The sequence below is a fragment of the Mauremys reevesii genome, linkage group 6, assembly GCF_016161935.1.
Source record: "Mauremys reevesii isolate NIE-2019 linkage group 6, ASM1616193v1, whole genome shotgun sequence".
Lineage (NCBI taxonomy): Eukaryota > Metazoa > Chordata > Testudines > Geoemydidae > Mauremys > Mauremys reevesii.
Window position 1 is genome coordinate 12,847,949 of NC_052628.1, and position 19,848 is coordinate 12,867,796.

The 19,848-nt window shown below is 43.1% G+C and overlaps 1 protein-coding gene across 3 annotated transcripts in view; it reads left to right on the forward strand.

Annotated features, from left to right (window-relative positions):
* LOC120407925 (elongation factor 2-like) overlaps positions 1 to 17,206 on the forward strand; it is a 33,149-nt gene extending 15,943 nt beyond the window's left edge. For all 3 annotated transcript variants that reach the window (XM_039544282.1, XM_039544283.1, XM_039544285.1), the window contains exons 6-15: positions 3,729 to 3,834; positions 4,426 to 4,539; positions 5,718 to 5,856; positions 7,613 to 7,808; positions 8,093 to 8,351; positions 9,105 to 9,212; positions 11,381 to 11,734; positions 12,307 to 12,489; positions 14,164 to 14,296; positions 16,866 to 17,206. In XM_039544282.1, the coding sequence (XP_039400216.1) occupies positions 3,729 to 3,834; positions 4,426 to 4,539; positions 5,718 to 5,856; positions 7,613 to 7,808; positions 8,093 to 8,351; positions 9,105 to 9,212; positions 11,381 to 11,734; positions 12,307 to 12,489; positions 14,164 to 14,296; positions 16,866 to 17,059 (1,786 nt within the window). In that variant the 3' untranslated portion in view covers positions 17,060 to 17,206. The remainder of the gene's footprint in view (positions 1 to 3,728; positions 3,835 to 4,425; positions 4,540 to 5,717; positions 5,857 to 7,612; positions 7,809 to 8,092; positions 8,352 to 9,104; positions 9,213 to 11,380; positions 11,735 to 12,306; positions 12,490 to 14,163; positions 14,297 to 16,865) is intronic.
* Positions 17,207 to 19,848: the final 2,642 nt, after the last annotated feature.

Here is a 19,848-nt window from a genome sequence, read left to right on the forward strand (position 1 = left end):
CACAGTGGCTTGGTTTTCCCTCCCTCTTTAGGACTCTTTAAGAACTCATAATTAGGGCCCTACCAAATTCACTGCCATGAAAAATGTGTCACGAACCGTGAAATCTGGTCTTTTGGGTACTTTCACCCTATACTGTAAAAGTATACAAAAGTACATGTTGTTTCTCAAACTGGGGGTCCTGACCAAGAGGGGGGTCACAAGCCTATTGTCAGGGGGTTGCGGTATTGCCACCCTTACTCTGTACTGTCTTCAGAGCTGGGTGGCCAGAGAGCAGCAGCTGCTGGCTGGGTGCCCAGCTCTGAAGGCAGCACTGCCACCAGCAGCAGCCCAGAAGTAAGGGTAGCATGGTATGAACACATTCATGAAATTTGCTATTTATGCCATGACCAACTTGCAAAAAAAATGTGTGATTACTCCATGATTTAAGTAGAATCCTACTTATAGTTCAAGAGTAGTTCAACCAGTCCCCACAAGGGGTCCCATTTATTTAGTTCAGAGGGTACTCACTGGCTTTCCAGGCCCAACTCCAGTTCAGTCTCTCTCTCTCTCTGTAGTCAAAAATACCACAGTGTATTTGAAAACAGAACACAGACTCTCACCATCTTCATCCCAATTTCAGCTAGACACAGCCCCATCCTTCCTGAGGGTCTGTCTGCTTCCCATTACCTCCTGCCTGGAGTCTGTCCTTCTCTGCAGGCCATTCCAGGTAGGCCTTTGCTATCTGTCCCCTGCTTCTTGGGCAGGATCTCGCCTTGCCTTGAAAGCTTTCTCCTAAACTTCCTCAGCTTAGTATCAGGCTTCCTGCCTCTAGCAGTCTCAGTTGCTCTCTCATCCACCATCCCCTGCAGTTGCCTGCTGCACTTTATATAGGAGTCCCCTGATTTCTCTCAGGTGGGGCTCATCTTGTTAGGCCCAGGCTCTCCTGCCCCTGGGCAAGGCACCCCATATTATACATATTTAATGCAGACAGTTTGAGGAGAAGTAGCTTATGCTTTTACAAAAAATGAATGTTAATGAGCAGCCTGAAGAACTAGACATAGTTAACATGTATGGCTCAACAATATGTCTGTGTGCATGTGTGTGTATATATAAAACTATTAGGAATACTACACGTATGTGATACAAATATATTCCAGAGGGGGATTCTGATGGCATAAACCATTGGGGGTGGGGAGGGGAGAGAGAGGAACTGGATTATTGCCAGAACTTGAGGATGGAGTTTGCTTTTATTACAACGTGTGGATAAAATGAATGTGCAGCAAGTTAGGGGTTACATTTGGATCATGCCTTATAGCAGGAGGAATAATTATGCACAAATGAATTATAACTGCATTGTTTGGAAGTTACAGGCTAATTATTAGAAGATGTATTAATTCTTAGAAAGAAATTTTCAGGTGAAAGGCACTATGGAAGTGCTTTACAGATGTTAAATAAAATCTAATATCACTCCATGACTAGGGCTATACCAAATTCGCAGCCATGGAAAACACATCATGGACCATGAAATCTGGTCTCCCGCTGTGAAATCTGATCTTTTGTGTTTTTACCCTACACTATACAGATTTCATAGGGGAGACCAGGGTTTCTCAAATTGGGGGTCATGACCCAAAAGGGAGTTGCAGCAGGGTCACAAGTGTATTTTAGTGGGGCGCAGTATTGCCACCCTTACTTCTGCACTGCCTTCAGAGCTGGGCAGCTGGAGAGCTGTGGCTGCTGACTCACAGTCCGGCTCTGTACACAGCAGCGCAGAAATAAGGGTGGTAATACCATACCAGGCCATCCTTACTTCTGCTCTGCTGCTGGTGGCAGCTCTGCCTTAAGAACTGGGCTCCTGGCCAGCAGCCGCCGCTCTCCAGCTGCCCAGCTCTGAAGGCAGCACCGCCACCAGTAGTAGCACAGAAGTAAGAGTATCAGTACTGCGACCCCCCCACAACTCCCTTTTGGGTCAGGATCCCTACAATTACACACCCTGAAATTTCAGATTTAAATAGCTGAAATCATGAAATTTACAATTTTTAAAATCATATGACCGTGAAATTGACCAAAATGGACCGTGAATTTGGTAGGGCCCTATTCATGAGATAAGCAAGTTTATGAGGATATTTTGCATACAGTTGAAGTGATTTATCCAAGATAACGAAAGGTATTTTAGGTAGACCTGAGATTAGAAATCAGGAATTCCTGGCACCCAATTCTTTGCTCAAGCCACTAGACCAATTTCGGTGATTGAAAACAGAAATCTAATCCCAGTGCATGGGTATCTCTTACAAAACAAAAACACTTGCTCCCTGCACTTCTTTTATCCAAAGCAACTAACTCTTCTCCCTATGACTGGAACATCTCTGAAATGTTCCAAGTAGGAATCTCTCCTTTTCCTACTATTTTAGTGCCCTGTACATAATTCAAGGTGTTCCACACTGAAGCACAGTCTTGTTCTCAGAAAGTGATTGATCAGTAGAAATCTGGAAAACTTTTCAAACCATGGATGATTATCATCTCTTTAAATACTTTTGCTTTAAAGTTCAAACTGGATGAGTAAAGCACCTTAAACCAGTGGCGGATTAATGCATGGGCCCATGGGGCCTGTGCCCAGGGGCCCCGGCCAATTTGGGGCCCCCCAGAGTGGCACTGGAACCTGTTGTAGTAGGAAGAGAGCCTGAGACATAAGCCCTTGTATTAGAGGCCTGGTATGAGGCAAGACCTGCTTACAAAATTTGGCAGGAACAGGGCTAATGATGCAGAAATACACATTCCTAAGAAGTGCTAAGCACAGAGTACGTATGCAAACATATTCCAATATTAAGTGGTACCAGAACATCTCAGTATTAAGGTATAAAAACATTCCCCAAGGATAACAGGGAACACACTGACCCCTTCTTAAAGATAAGGTTAGGATGACAGTATGTAACAGAGATGTTTTAATTGAGCCAACACGTACAAGGTGATGGGTAATAAATAGCCATGTCAGGGGGCAGTAACTAACTATGTCAGAGGCAGTACTAACTTGTTTGTATTAGGGTATAAAGATATATCTCAGAGGGAGTACTTTTGTCCAGCCAAGGAGGGAATGGAAAGTCCCGTTATTCACTGAGCTGTGTCCATTGTCACGGGCATATATGTCTGAGTATTCTCGTCGAGTTTGCCAGGTGTTATTACTGTGCTTTGTTGACAGTAAACCTGGCCTGGTGCCTTCGTACCTTAACGGATCTTGTGGTCATTGAGCGATTTGCTCAAGGTCTGCTGTGCTGGCTGTCTGCGCAGAGCTGGGGCAGCACACAGGGAGAACACACACACACACGCAGCCGAACATCTAACCACACCTGTGTAAAAGTGTGTGTGAGGGGGCCCACTGGTGCTGGAACGGTAGCTCCACCCCTGTTCCTCCTCTTCCCCCTGGGGCCCCACCTATTGGCCAGGCCGGAAGCTGGAGTTGGGCTGTGGTAAGAGCCACCAAGGGAGCCTGGGCCGCTGTGGGGAGCCCCAGACCTTCTACGTGCCCTGGGCAGGGGCTGGAGTGCCTGAGAGCAGCCTCCAGCCCATGTCCCTGCTCCCTGGGGTGCGCTGCCCGAGGCTACTACCCCCATGTTAAAAAGTGGGTGGGCCATCGCCACCCTAGCCAACCCAGTTCTGGTGCCCTTAGGCCACCGGAGTGTGGGAGGCCCAAATGTTCTTTGTGCCCAGGGCCCAAATAAATCTTAATTCGCCTCTGCCTTAAACTTTTTATTTAGATATTTTGATCCAGCAACCGGAAAATTCAGCAAATCAGCCACCAGCCCAGATGGAAGAAAACTGCCACGGACATTCTGCCAGCTCGTTCTGGATCCCATCTTTAAGGTAAAACAAAAAGTTAATCTGTAGCTGTCCCAACTTCTGGCATTTTCATTCAGCGGTATAAGTGTAGGAGTCAGCCCAGAAAAAGACAGAGGCTCACTCACCAAATGTGGGCTCCAAAAGCTGGTTATCTGTATATCGCACACAGTGTGTGCAGTCCCTGCCTTCAGGAACTTATGATCTAGGACGGTAAACTACATATAACGGCACTAAGGAGAAAGAAGGCAACACAAAGTCTGAAAGAGGAATGGAATGTGGTACAGGTCTTGTCGTTCTCCATTAAAAAAAGAAAAATCGTTAGTGCAGTCAATTTGTTCCAATATACAAAAGAAATTATTTTGGTGTTATCCAAATCAAAGGTTTTGCTCTAAATGATGATCTTTCGTTGGGAGGTTTAGAAAATAAGTTTGGTGTAACTATCATCGTTCAGATCTTTGCAAGAAATCATGAATTATTAAATAAAAACCTAAATTTGGAGACAGTGTGAGGACATTTTCAATCTGCGTGTTACAGATCCACTACTTACAGCAATATGTTGGAACAGATTTAAGATGCATAATGGTAAATCTTCTTTTATCAAACGTTTCTCTGTAGATCTTTGATGCTATTATGAACTTTAACAAGGAAGAGACAGCCAAGCTGATAGAGAAACTTAACATCAAGCTAGATGGTGAAGATCGAGACAAAGAAGGCAAACCACTTCTGAAGGTATTTAAAAAAGATTTTGCAACATTTGCTGCTGGTCCACTTCTATTTTTGCTACAGAGCACAGCCTTCTAGAATACTTTATGAGTCTTAGAAGGACCTACCTTATTTGTCAATTGCAAATCTCAACGTTTATCAACTAGTCATAGGGGGCCAAACAAAGACAACCTTGTGTATCTAGAGTGCCACAGTTGACAATAAATTATTTGGAAGTGTGAGCCCTTGAGATAGGAGAACAGGACTTGAGTCTGATACTGCACAACCAAACAAAGGCATATTGGTTAAGAGGGAGAGAACTTAGATTCACATTCAGATAAGCAATAAATAAATAACTGAAGAAAACTGCTAATGCAACACACATATATATGTATTTTGCATCGGTTGCCTTGAGAACTATAACTTTTGAAAGTTGCGTCTGCATGTTCCCACATATGGGATGAGCTTTGGGAAATGTCTAGAAAAGCAGTGACTATTGGGAACTCACAGGTACCACTTTGCAGCACTCAGTGTTCAGAGCAGAGGCTGTAAGAAGCTTTATCTCAGTTCTTCTGCTAAACCCCAGGTCTTTAAGGGTATAAGACTCCATGGAAGAGGGAAAGGCAGGTGGGTGGTGTGGATGTGCAGAGCCAGCCGTCAGAAAGAACTGCAATTACTACTGTAGAGCACAGAATAAATAACTCATAGAAATGTCATGAATAATGGTGTAATTGGGTCTCCTTTCTACAGTTTTCCACAACTGATTAGTTAAATTTGATGGCAAAACTATACATAGAAAATTTACAGTTATACTAATGGTTTGTCAATAAACTTTAAAACTGCTGCTTCCATTCACAGCTTCAGAGTTTAATGTGGCCCATAGCATAGCTTCCTCCTGAAATATAGTGCACCAGCTTGGAAAAAACTGAGTTTTCAGAACGCTCCATTTGAATAATTCAAGTGCGAAGGTTTTCATTAAAAAAGAAAAAAACAAACAGGCAATGAGTGGAATAACTGCTTAGTTCGATTAAAGTCTTTTGAACTTTTAAATGGTCCCAGGAGAGCTTTGCTTAGTTATCCTGGTTTTTGCCCCAACTCTGTTTTTGAATAGTGTGTAGAAGGGCATTCGTTATTTCTGAGGTCAGTTGTTACGTTTATCATCTCAAATCTAGTTTCAGTGAGGATGCAACATTTGTGTTTCTCAGGCTGTGATGCGCCACTGGCTGCCTGCTGGAGATGCCTTGCTTCAGATGATCACCATGCACCTTCCTTCTCCTGTAATGGCACAGAAATATCGTTGTGAGCTTCTGTATGAGGGGCCACCTGACGATGAAGCTGCTATGGGTAAGGAGGCTGCTCTTTGACTTTGCAACGCTAGCTACACAATGCCCATAGCAAAGATTAAAAATAGGTTGTTATACACAACCTGTGGAGTAAAACTGACTAGGTGACAAGCCACATAAATCTGGCTCAGAGTTGGTTATTACATTGTGCTGGCCTTTTTAAAATTTCATTTGTTCCATTACTCTGTGTTTGTATGGTGCCTAACACAGTGAGGCTCCAAACTGGTTGAGGTCTCTAAGTACTACCACAGTACAGTTGTTCAGTAATAATAATTCAGTGTTTTCATGCTGCTGCACAATCCACCTTACCTCCTTATGTGCTGGATGGTCTTTAATTCAGTCTTTGAGAATACGTGGGTGGGATGAGTTTGGAGGATGGTGTGCACTAACCCTTGGATGTACAGCACGAAGCAACATAACAGCAAGTATATCACTGCAGCATTGGTTATTATCAAATATGGAATCCTGCTGTCCCACCCCTGAGACACGACGTGTTAGGGAGCTGTGCAAGTACGCCGTTCACAGCACCCGCTTGGACTCTTCCAGTTGGTTACCCAGGCCAGATTAGTTCAGAGCACATACCCACTTTGTGGAGTTCTGATGTGTTAAATCACTTCTTTAGTTGCTGGAATTCATGCCCACTCTAGCTCCATATAAGAGTCTTGATAGGTTTTCTTGCCTCTGTTCAGGAGGCGCTCTTTCCTGGAGCTGGGTTTGTACTTCAGATGGTTTCTCCCAAGCAGGAGTTCCCCAGCTCCCCTCTTGGAGCTGTGGTGGTAGCTTAGGCCAGCAGTAGGGCCTTACCCAATTAGTCCTCAGGTTCAGCAGGCAGGCCTTCTTTTGTGAACAAGGCAGTATATATGCTGATTCCCATCCTAAAGATCATTCCAGTTGGCTGGGAGAGAGGAGAGCCTTGTCCCACCCACTCTGCAAAGCTCCTGGTCCCTTAAAGAAACGGTAATGGTATGTCCTCCCAACACTAATTCCCAGAACCACTTTCTCTCTACCAATATACCCTAGGATCCTTGTATATATCAGACCTCCCAAAATCTTAAAAGGCCACAACTTGTGATGGGGATGGGTTGATTTGTAGGCCTCAGCATGCATAATGGGGCAGATTACCCCATCTCAGTGAGATCGTGCTGAGATGTCTTGGTTATTTGTATCAGACAATACCTGGAGAATCATTATGGGCACCTGCTCCTCCACTTCCAAACTCCTTATGTGGAGTCCTATATTAAACTATCATCACCTCCATCTTGTTCAACATCTGTATGAAGCCACTAAGGGAAATTGTGCATTACAATTACATCAGAGGCAAATGGTGCCATCTCTCAGCTATCCAAAGGCTTAGCTGAGATCAGCAACTGGATAAACAGTAAATGGCTGAGGCTGAACCTGGGTAAGTCTGAAATGATGCTGGTAGGGAGAAGGAAGCACTGTGCAGAACTCATAGTCTCTATAATATTGTCCTTCATTGATGGTTTCTTCTCTTAGGTCACAAAGACAATCTGCAGCTTCAGTGTCCACCTGACATTTCACTGCTTTTAGAAACCCAAATAAATATGGATCCAAAGACCATCTAGATTTGGCAAGAAGATAGTGTGGCCTCCTGTCAGATCTGGCCTTCACAATAATGGGTACCATATGAAAAACCAGGCTTATAAAGTGGAAGAGGAAGGAAATGCTCAGTAAAATATTAGGCCTAGTTTTAAACAGATTTTGAAGCCTCATTGAAATGCATTGTTTTACTGTAGGTGTCAAAAACTGTGATCCCAAGGGCCCTTTGATGATGTACATCTCCAAAATGGTCCCCACATCTGATAAGGGACGTTTCTATGCCTTTGGAAGAGTCTTCTCTGGTATTGTTTCCACTGGACAGAAAGTTCGAATCATGGGACCAAACTACACACCTGGCAAGAAGGAAGATCTCTACCTAAGATCTATTCAAAGGTAGATGGAAATAGTTTGCTTCTGTTGAAGAAGAATGCATGCATGCAAAAAAAAAAAAAAAAACTTGCAAAGCCTATTTTTGGGAACCTAATAAAAGGAGGATTGTTTACTTTTTTCTATTAAAATACCAAATTCGTATGATTTTTTTTTGGCTTACATAACAGAAAATGAGTACCAGAAGGAATGCAGGCAAATAAAAGGCAGTTATAGAAACTTCCTTAGGTATAAAAAGGGATAGTTTCAACAGATATTTAAGGATTGTTACCCAACCTCTGTCTTTATAGAACCATTTTGATGATGGGTCGTTATGTTGAGCCCATTGAGGAAGTACCTTGTGGCAACACTGTTGGTCTAGTTGGTGTTGACCAGTTTTTGGTGAAGACAGGTACAATTACCACCTTTGAACATGCACACAACATGCGAGTGATGAAATTTAGTGTTAGCCCTGTTGTACGTGTTGCTGTTGAAGCTAAAAACCCTGCTGATCTACCAAAACTAGTTGAAGGTCTAAAGCGTCTGGCCAAGTCTGATCCCATGGTTCAGGTGAGTGTTAGTGTTCAGGTGAGTGTTAGTTTTAGTGTTGCTGGTTTGCAGTGAAGTACTCCTGAGGGACTTTATTCAAAAAGATACTTATTCATGATAGCTTTCATAACCTGATGTTTAGAATTTGCAGCCATACCACTTACATTGTAATCATTTGAAACAGAACAGCTAAGGATAGGATGTCTCTAAGGAAAACCCAGGTTTTGCAATGTGTAGTATTGGTTATTCATTAGGCAGCACTCTTCCCTTTGATTTAGTATTGAAACAATGTCCCAGCATGATGTTGGGAGTTGCTTATCTTTCAGATGAGATTGTAAAACCGAGATCCTGACTACTTGTCATTACAGATTTTCCAAAGTGTGGGAATGTGGGGATGTTATTAGTCTTAGTGTCTGGCTAAATTAATGTGGGCAGTTTCTGCCTGCCTGCCTGAATTCCATATACAGTTCCAGTGTTATGGAGCGCGCTTCACTTCCTAGCGTAAGCTACTGTGTAGTTTTGCTGTATGATGTTAGACCACCTGCAACATTTCACTGGTGGGTGAGGTGATTCATTGTTAAGTCCTTGGGATGAAAGGCACTTCATAAATGTCATGATATCTGGTTAATCTCCACAATAACAGCTATTACTAAGCAATTTTAGAAAAAATCAGTCACAGATTAATCTAACATAAAATGCCTGTGGAATGTTCTGATTTAAATTAATTTAAGAAACATTTTTTTACTCTTACACAACTAGTATTTCATGTTCTAGTGTACTATTGAAGAGTCGGGTGAGCACATCATTGCTGGAGCTGGTGAGCTGCATCTAGAAATTTGCCTTAAAGATCTGGAAGAAGATCATGCTTGCATTCCAATCAAGGTATAAAAGGCTTCTTTTGTGTCTATGTCTGCAATGTACAGAATATGACTACACATTAAGGATGGGATTTTCAAAGGATATTTGATGCAAATTGGGCACCTAACTTCCTAAGGCTTCTTTGAAAATACCATGCTAATTTCACAGACATCTTCATTTGCTCTAAGAAATGTATTTGGCCATGGAAAAATATTTCTGTTACTAGGATTCCTTCTCCCTGGATATTTTCAAGTCCTGTGTTTTTTTTCCACAGAAAATCTTGGAATCAGAAGATGATAATCCTACTTGTCAATACAGTGCAGTTCTTCAGCTGCATTTTATTATGTCAGTGAAATTAGCAGTCTGTGGTCTGTGTCAGGGAACACTTGTACTAGAGAATGAAATTGGCTTTAAAGTCTGCCTTGAACAAAACTACTCCTGGGGGCGTTCTGCGCCAAAACATTAAAAATTCTGTGCCCAATATTTTAAAATTCTGCATATTTTATTTGTCAAAATAACACAATATAATCACACCAGTTTCAATTATTTTGATCATTTATTTCAAAATACCTGTCAGCAAGTATGTGTGTAACAATACAGACAAAAAAAAATTCGGGAAATGTTTTTTTGACAAATAATATTCCTTACTAGGCATATTAATGCAGAACTTTGGGTAATTCATTTAAACTACAATACAGAAACATATTTCCTGTACCCCTCAGAAGCAATGCAAAGGCTTGGGGGAGCCAGGGGTAATGGAGGAGCTGAGGCAGAGGGAAGGAGCCTGGGAGTGAACCCTGGAGGACTGTTGGGTTGTATGGGGAGACTTTGGCAAACCAGTAAAGTGCCTAAAACCACTATGGCTTATTGTTAAAAAGCAACCTAGTCAGCAGGCTGTAAAGTGGCCATGCAGCTTGACCAAAGCAGGAGGGGAGGGGGGTTTAGGGTGCCACAGAAAGGGCAGCTTGACCCCACATCCTTCCTGATAAGAATTGTGTTGAAGTTGCTGTTATGCCCCAGGAATGTCTATTGGGGTCTTAAGGCTGCAGACTCTGGAAAAACCCACACCTGGTTAATCAGTAATCAGAAGGAGCCTCTTGCTTGCCCATTGGAACTGTTTGCTTGACAAGTTTTCTTTAAGGGACATGTCATTGTATTACTAATGTATAAATAAGGGGGAAAAATCTGAGATGGGGGGACTCTTCGGGACTGGTCTCTCCCTCTGGATGCATCTTGTGTTCCCCACTGGCAGACGGGCTGCCACTGTGCTACTCGAGAGCCACACTCAGCTTCAGTAATTATCAAGGGTTGGGGTTTTTTTTTACTAATCTCCTTGCCGCCGTAAGTGCTTGAGACTAGTAAAGTTTAGCTTTAAGTGAAAGCACTCTCGTGTTGTCCTGTTTGTGCCAGCCATCTCTTGGTCCGACGGCCGTGTCTCTCCTGATTTATTTCCTGACACCTCCTCGCACAGAGTAAAAGTTACCAAGAGCTTTGGGTTGCAAGAACCCTGGGTAACAGGGTGTGCGTGGGAAAAGTATGGAAGAGTTTCTTTTTGGGGAGAAGGGGATTATTAGAGAGTTGGGAAGCCTTCCCCATGAAGACCCCAGCTGACCTCGATCATCTCCCATTCAGTCATACACATCTGTCCCTATCACCATGTGGCCCTAGAGTCACCCTCCCATTCAGCCCCTGGCTCAATGCTATCACCCCATTTGCTCCTGAGCCCGCACCCCAGTCTGTCCCCCCCACTAGCCCTTCTGAACCTCAGTCTGTGACACCCCCTCCAACAGCCCCATGTGCTCCTCTCTGCCTCTGAACCTGGTTCCACAGGCAGGCTGCTGTGATGAACACAGTTTCTGTGGGTCAGCCAGGTGTTCTGGCACCACAGCAGCCTCTGGTGGTTGAAAGGCAGAACTGCAGCACTTCTGGGGCAGAATGTATTTTCTGTAGGGGAGAGGGGAGGAAATCTGCACGGGACATGATTACTGTATATGTGCAGTGGCATAGAATTCCCCCAGGAGTACAAAATAAAACCTGCTGCCTAAGGCAAAGAAATGATTTAGAACTTTGTTATAAAAAGGGCAAACAATACAAATGTGGGAAGACAGGACGTAGTAGGTTCCTTTTGTAATTTTCGTGTAAAACGTTGGATGTTCACTATTACAATTTTATTGGAATTTGCTACCTCACAGAAATCAGACCCAGTTGTATCTTATCGTGAAACAGTCAGTGAAGAGTCGAGCCAGATGTGCTTGTCTAAATCTGCCAATAAACACAACAGGCTGTATATGAAAGCTCGGCCCTTCCCTGATGGCTTGGCAGAGGACATAGACAAAGGAGAAGTCAGTTCCCGTCAAGAACCGAAGCAGCGTGCCCATTACCTGGCAGAGAAATATGAGTGGGATGTGTCTGAAGTTCGTAAGATCTGGTGCTTTGGACCTGATGGAACTGGTCCAAATATCTTGGTTGACATGACCAAGGGTGTCCAGTACCTAAATGAAATCAAAGACAGTGTTGTTGCTAGCTTCCAGTGGGCAACAAAGGAGGTAAGTATGAATAATAGTTTACATGCAGGATATTATTAAATATCTCTCACATTATCCAAACACTTTTTATCTTCTGATAGAATATATACGTAACCTTTAGGAAAAGACAACTTGTTTATTAGAACGGTTTGGAAATTACACAAAACTATGAACAGTTTCAGCAAAGAACAGAAAAAAAAAACCCTGTAACTCTATTTAGATGGAAGATTTCTAGTGATTGTGAATGCATGGAATTCCTCCACCCAAATATTTAAAAAAAATAGTTTGCAGTCTGCGAGTGGCTGAACTTTGGTTCCAAGTGCAGCTTTGTTGTGAAAACGTCTGTGTTCTTAAAACTTGCATTTCCACGTTGCAATGAATAGTTCTTCTGTTCCTTCAGGGTATCTGCTCAGTACCAAAAGGAGTGTTCATGACTCTAAGTTGAAGGTCGAGGTGTCAGTATAAGCACATTGTCGAATATATTTCCAAATGAACTCCCATATCTGTAAAAATGTTCAAAGTAGTAAAAAGTTACAGTATCAAATTCAACATTTTCCTTTCAGTTTTGTAAAAGGCCATTGACTCTCTTGCAGGGTGTGTTGTGTGGGGAGAACATGAGGGGTGTTCGTTTTGATATCCATGATGTTACTCTGCATGCTGATGCAATCCACCGTGGTGGTGCGCAAATAATTCCCACTGCCAGGAATGTCCTGTATGCCTCTGCTCTTACAGCACAACCCAGACTTATGGAGCCCATCTATCTCCTGGAGATCCAGGTACGTAAGAGGGTGATCTAGTGGAGACATGAAAGGAATGTCATTGTACAAGTATTGTTTCTGGGCTAAGAATGTTGCACTGGCTGTGTTTTTTTTTTTTTTTTTTTTTTTAGAAACTGGTCCTGTGTTCTGAGGATGGTAGAGTTTGAGTTTTGTGTGTCTGGAACAGGGTCAAGTTTGAGCAGTGACAGCTACATGCATTGCGTTAAATCACAATGTTCTTCATGAACTGCCAGTGCCACAAAGGGAAACTAAGAAATTGTTCTGCCTTTCTCTTCTGTCCTTTATTACTAAGGACATTCAAGAGAAAACAGGGGTAACTGAACCCTTGAAAAGAGGTTCTCCATGCAAGTGTCCTGAGGACCTAAACCAGAGCAGAAAAGAGGGCAGTATAAGCAGCTCTAGTCCTAAATATGTCTCTCTATACTTAAACAGCAGTTTTTTCTAGAGTTTTGACCTACTCTGTAAGGGCATGTCGACACTATGATCTTAAGTCAACCTGTATAGCCACCGCAGTCACCAGGAGCCCTTCCACCAACTGAAGAAGGGCAGCGTTGGGGGGCTGAGAGCCCAGGCAGCAGCCCAAGCTGGGAGCCGAGTGGCAGCCCAGCTTGGAGCCGAGACCAGGCAGCAGCCCAGCTGGGAGCCAGCTTTCTTATCACTTTCACAACTCTGATGTAAGGAACACAGTGTCTACATCGACCCTAAGCACTAAGCCTCTCGTGGAGGTGGAGTTATGTCAGCATAGTAGGGCATATGCATCGGTGAAAGCAAGGCTGTAGAGCAGACACTGACATAGGTTGCCATAAGCTGCCTTATGTCAACCTAACTAACTCTGTCGTGTAGACCAAGCCTTACACTCACTTCTCTCAACTTTTTTTTTTGGGGGGGTGGGGGCGCACAGGAAGGAAGGGTTCAAATTACTTTGTTTGGTAAATGCAAATGCAAGACCTCAGGAAATTTCTATTTGTACTAAAAGTATGTATTACTTTCTACAGCAAAACACGTACTGGTTTGCCTTTTTTAAAAAAAAACCCTTAAGTTCAATGCCTGCCATAATTTAGAAATGTGTACTGGTAAAAATCCCCTGCCAGAAAACACTCTATCTTTAGAGTTGCTTGAATCACTTCACTTTCCCGCAGTCTCCCCAGCTAAGTGAGGGCATCACAATGAAAAATTGGATCTGCTTGCTGTGGCTACTGCTGCAAAGCCATTCTTTTTAGCACCTGTAGTAGTATCTTGATTGTTTTAACAGTGTTATCAGTGTGCGTCAAGCACTCTTTTACATAATTCCATTTTCATGTTTACCTTAGTGTGCATTTAGTTTTAGACAAATGATGGGAGTCCTGCCTAGCACTGATCTGCCCTTTCACTAAAAGACATAGAGAATTATTATTCTGGGGCAAAAAGCGAGCAGAAGTTCTTTACATGCTGCAGTCCCATCTGTTGTAGACACAAATGACATGCTGGGACTTGTACAACCTAAGACTGGTGCAGAGGTTGGTGAGGAAGCACCTTGGAGAGATTTGGAGGAGGGAGGCAGGCACCCAGAGAGGTGGTCCCAGGGTGGGAGAAGAATCCAAAGGGATTGGCTGGTGCTAAGTTTAGTGCTGCTTTGTTCAATGACCAAGCCACTGCTATCTGTATGTAACTTAGTAACATTTTTCTTCATAGTGCCCCGAACGAGTGGTTGGTGGCATCTACGGTGTGTTGAACAGGAAACGGGGCCATGTCTTTGACGAATTCCAAGTGGCAGGAACCCCAATGTTTGTGGTCAAGGCTTATCTACCTGTAAATGAGTCTTTTGGTAAGGAAGCCATATTGTCTTTAGCCAACTCCTTGTACCTTCCTTAAGTATGCCTGGATGGTGGGGGAGGACTTCCAACAAAGTGGCTGGGAGTTAATGAAATAGGAATTCTTACATCTGACTTCCTTCCTGCTGTTTTTTATATCTTCGACTCATTGTGCTGATAGGCAGCCTTCTCCGCTAGGCTTTAATTTCTCCTTGGCACCCTGTGTGGACACATGCAACTTACTCTTCCCAGCTGAGAACATTCCAGGCTAACCAGGACGCTGCTTCTGTCATTAAAGCTATTTATTAAAAGCAGGACCTAAGGCCCCTTTTATGCTGTAGTAAACTTGTGTGTAACCAGCGTACCACAGCCAAGAAGGTAGCCTGATGTTTTAAACGAATAATACAATCTACATAGCCTTACTGATTAACTTGATATTATATCCCTTTCCATCACTGCCCATAACTTGTCAATGTTCAATGTGCTAGTTGTTTTTGGTTTTTTGTTTTTTTTTTTAAACTGAAACTGCTCTTTTGCAGTGGGATGTGTTCAGTAGTGAAGCTGGAGGCTTTGCCAGCTGTGGGGCAGGGGGACAAGATAATAGATGGGCTTTTGCCATAGTCTGAGACAGCTCGCTGTTGTGAGCAGCATATTAACTGGATAGTTCTGCTGAAATTATCAGCATGAAATGAGTATTTAAAGGATCATCTTTAGGTTTCAGAGTTAACAGTGTAAGAATAAGGCAATTCACACATCAGAACTATTGTTTGTTTCTCTGGCAATTCAGACAGACATTACACGGGGTTCTTTGTTTCCTGTTTGGAAGGTACTATTTGCACTCAGAAGTTTGAACTTTTTCTAATGATAGGATAGATTGTGGAGGTTGCACATTATTCTGTACCTTGCGTCATAATTTAAACCAGAGCATCTTGTTGAAACCCAACTGCTGAAACAGTTGCTCCTAGATTTCCTAGAAGGTAAGGCTTGTCATTCTCAGCTGATGAACTGAAGATATTCAAAAACCTGGTATTTTCCTATAGCTCATACTACGTTGCATTCCCAGGAGTACTGATATCGCAGTTAGTAAGGAGCTAGTTACATAGCTGAGTTGCTGCAGGTGGGGCGGGGGGGGGAGAAGGAGGCAGTAGTTTTGTGAAGAGGGAAAGGTGAAATAGGTCAGTCATCCTTTAATAAATATACTTACAGCCGAAGTAGTTCCGATGCATATGAATTGCTCATCTAGGGAGAAAAGGTAAGATCCACAAAGGTACTTAAGTCCATCATTTAGGTGTGTCTGCCATTTAGCTGCCACCTAAGTTTCTGCTGATGGGCATGCACAAAAGCCAGCAGCGCTCCTGACACTGGACCACAGCTTTTGCTCAAACCCTGCAGTTTTTCATGCTAGTGGTCTTCCACCTATCTCCCCCGAGGGCCTGATACTATAGGCACTCTCAGAGCACACCTGTGGGTTTGGGCCCCATCCATGAGACAGGTGTGTGGGTCCAGAATGCACAATAACCCAGGGGTCAGGGTACTCATCTTTCATGAGGGATGAAAGTTCAAGTCCCCAGCAGGGATTGAAGCTGACTCGCCCTCAGCCCAGGTGAGTACCCTGGTTGTAATGGAGTGGGTCTCTTCTCCCCCATCCACCCACTCTTCTTGGCATTTCACTCATGGCTAATTTAGGCAGCTCCCCATTCAGCTTGCTGGCTTCTGCGGGGCTTAGGTCTCCCCTGTGCATTGTACAATGAATACGGGTGCCTAAGTAGAGGCTGAGATTCCACCAGGAAGCAGGGTGCCTATGAGTTAACCATTGCAATACTGTTACTAGCAGTTCAGTTGTAATTTCACCTAATTGTAAAGTAAATTAGACGTCAATGTGTTCAGTTAGAAACCTGGAAAAGAAAAAACACAAAAAAACCCGCCCACCAAAATGGTAAACTTCAGGCATCAGCCTGACCTCAGGTTGGTCAGTTTCTGAAAGGTTGCAGTTGGGAAAGCATATGCATACAGTACTGTACCCTACAATACTTTCTGACTGTTGGAAAGGAAGGGTCAAGATAGGACTGCTCCACTCTATCCCACCACCTTTTTTCTGGCTTCGCTTTCCACTAAGAAACCAGCACAGAGCAACAGATTGCATTGGGAGCAGGAGGGGTAGGTGTGAAGGAAGGATTAGAGGTGCCTGACTCCTGTCTGAAGTAACCAGGTGCTTTGTGTGATTGTCACTGATGTTCTAAGAATTAAACAGTGGACAATGGGGGGGGGGGGGGGAAGGGAGAGAATTACAACACTGCCTATTTTAATTTAGTGCCTTTTTTACCATGCTCTTGCCCAAGTTGAGCTTAGCATCTCGGTGTTTACGCAGCTAGAAAGAAGAGGTTCTCTCTTATACAGTAACTGGAGTTCACAATGTTGTGTCTCTCTGGCTGCTCTGCTTCAGAGTGAAACACGCACTTCAAGAATCTCACTTCACTCTGCCATTCTAGCAAAAACTATTCAATTTAGAGTAGGGCTTCTAACTCTGCCTAGACACAGCAGGTATGACTGGCTGACTTTGCTTCTCTCCACCCCGCCAACCAGGTTTCACTGCTGACTTGAGGTCCAACACTGGTGGTCAAGCTTTCCCGCAATGTATCTTTGATCATTGGCAAGTTTTGCCTGGAGATCCTCATGATGCAACTTCTCGTCTTTGGCAAATTGTGGCTGAAATACGCAAGCGCAAAGGCTTGAAGGAGGGTATTCCACCTCTGGACGACTTCTTAGATAAGTTGTAACCACCTTCTCTGCTTGTTACATTTCCTCAAAACCAGGAAGGAAGTAGGAAGCTTTGAGATCACATTGAATACAAACAATCATGCATATTGCAGTTATATCATGTTCATTGCCAAAAAATAAAATCTATTAAAAAAAAGTTGCATTGACTGACTAGAGGGGTTATTTTTGTAAGCAGGCTACTCTGTAGTTACCTACACTTTTCACAAAAGGAAGTGGGAAATAACTACCTGAAGTTCTTTTAAAAGAGATTCTCTCCATTAATACATAGACTGTTTCATAACTGACCTGATGTAGAAAACAATGGAGTCAGTTTATTATAGAATTATGCAGGAATTCTTAATTAAATTTAAGGGGACTAAGAAGAAAAGCCTGAAGCTAATTATCTATTTCACTTACCCCTTTGAAAAACATACATGTTCTTGAAGATTAGTAATATACTATAGTAGATCTTAGAAACCAAGCCTTTTAACACAAGATTAAAGTTATTAATGAACTTAGATTATCTGTTTTGGTATTAGAGAAACTGAAGTAGACAGTTAGAAAAAACAGCCCACAATTTCTTACTAGCCTGTTCCAGTTTCTGAAAGAGTTCAGTAATGTAACTAAAAAAAGTGTTAGGGAAAATCTTCTCCAGAGCTGCTCCAAATAGCAGCTATCATCAATTTGTGGGGGGTGAGGCTAGTTTTGCTTTTATCTACCACTATTTTCTCTACCCATCAGAGTAGGTAATAGTGTAGGGATTTAAAAAAAACAAAAACCATAGTGGTAGAAACTTTCCTCTAGCAGCTGAACACTATCTGGCTATGTTCAGTTACACTCAAAGCAGAGGGGGGAAAAAAACAAACAGGTTCTTTTACAGTGGAAGCTAAATGGAAGCACTCTTACCTTTCTCCATACATTTTATTACATTACATTAAAAAAAAACTTTATACATCAATCTTGCTATGACGCAAGGAACATGAAGTACAAAGCATTAAATGTTCCCCCTTCTACCCCTATTGCATGGGTGCAATAAGGGTAACCTATGCTGCCCAATTCAGTATGTTCTCCAACACTCAACTGTGTTCACTAGAGTACTCAAAATATTCAGTATAAACTTTCTACTAGAAGGGTTGGTATGGCTGACATGTCAAAGCAGTATGTTAGGAACCGTCCACAGACATCATCGCTAGTAGCTGCTGTATGTACATCTGTATGGCTACAGTTCTGATACTAGCTAGTTTGTCCACAGAAGTCTTTCAATTGCATTCATGGCTCTCACTGTACTGTTGCACCTGATATTTAAACTACACTTTCCTATTAACTGAATGTAAACCTTGCAAAGACATCCAACAAAAAGTTTTGCCAGTTTTTAAAACAAAAGAAGCCCAACTTTAAAAAACTACTGCCATAACTCACCTCTCATTCTACAATTGCCAGTTTGCAACTGATGAGGAAAACAGCAATGGACAAAATTAAATTACGTTTGTCAAGCTTAACCACACACAGAGCTCAAACTTGACTTCCTCTCAGTGCTTGTAAGCTTCCCCTAAGAGCTGTGTTTGAAAGTGAAGACTACGTTAAGTAATTGGGGGCAAACAGCCCTCTCCCCAATGCAACGGCTGAACAGCTCCTCTCCCCAATGCACCTGATTCATACTAATGAAATGTTTGCTACATACCAACTAGTGGTGCCAAGGAAATACTTCAATTCTGTTAAGTATCAGAGGGGTAGCCGTGTTAGTCTGGATCTGTAAAAGCAGCAAAGAGTCTTGTGGCACCTTATAGACTAACAGACTTTTTGGAGCATGAGCTTTCGTGGGTGAATACTCACTTCGTCGGATGCATGTAGTGGACTACATGCATCCGACAAAGTGGGTATTCACTCACGAAAGCTCATGCTCCAAAATGTCTGTTAGTCTATAAGGTGCCACAAGACTCTTTGCTGCTTTCAATTCTGTTGTAAATTCCATTGCTCGGTCTCTCACGAAGAATGTACTGTTGAGAAACTGAGCACTGATCAAAGCATAAGAAAAGCTGAGAGAGGGATTATCCCCCTCTACCGCAGCCTCTGTAGGGGGCCCTGTCTGTCAGGATACATTAGGCCATCATGCACCCATGCAGCCCACCGTTGGGAGTGGGTTTGTCAGGTGAATCATTTTCTCTTGCCCCTGGTTGCAGAGCAGCCCTTTAAAGGCCCTTGTATACTAGTGTATCCCCGTGGCAGCTCTAATTTACACTCAGCCTACAGCAGGCTTCCTGCCAACCAAGAATTAGGCAGAGGGAAAAAGTGTGGCTTAAAGCCACCTTTTGCCTCTTGGGTATGGTTGGTGCTAGGCGGGCCTCCTGGAGCTATGGCACAGAATCTGTCCTGTGCACTTCACCAACACAGTCATTTCTTGTTGCTGCACAGCCAGGTCTTCAAATCCAGTCCAGGTCAAAGGGTTGTTGTGGGCTTTTGGCTCTCCCTACATTCAGTTTTACATACAGGAAAGAATCTTCACTCAACTATACAGGTCAAACCAGACATCACTTTTTGGACAGGGACTAAGGCAGTTATACCACACAAGTTTGGCTTCTGGCAATTGAAGCCAATACAGTAGACATCCGTCTGAGGAGGAGTGAAAAAAGACTTCACTAGTTGCTGTAGAATTGCATGCATCACTGGCAAAATCTTCCGCATATGGTTCTCAAACAGTGAAGGGACAGCTTGTCACTTTGTTTCACTGCTGCAGTATGGATGTTCCAAGCAAGCGTAGAGGCATAGGCACACTATGCAGTACAGACATACCCTTCCACCCTGCCCAAAT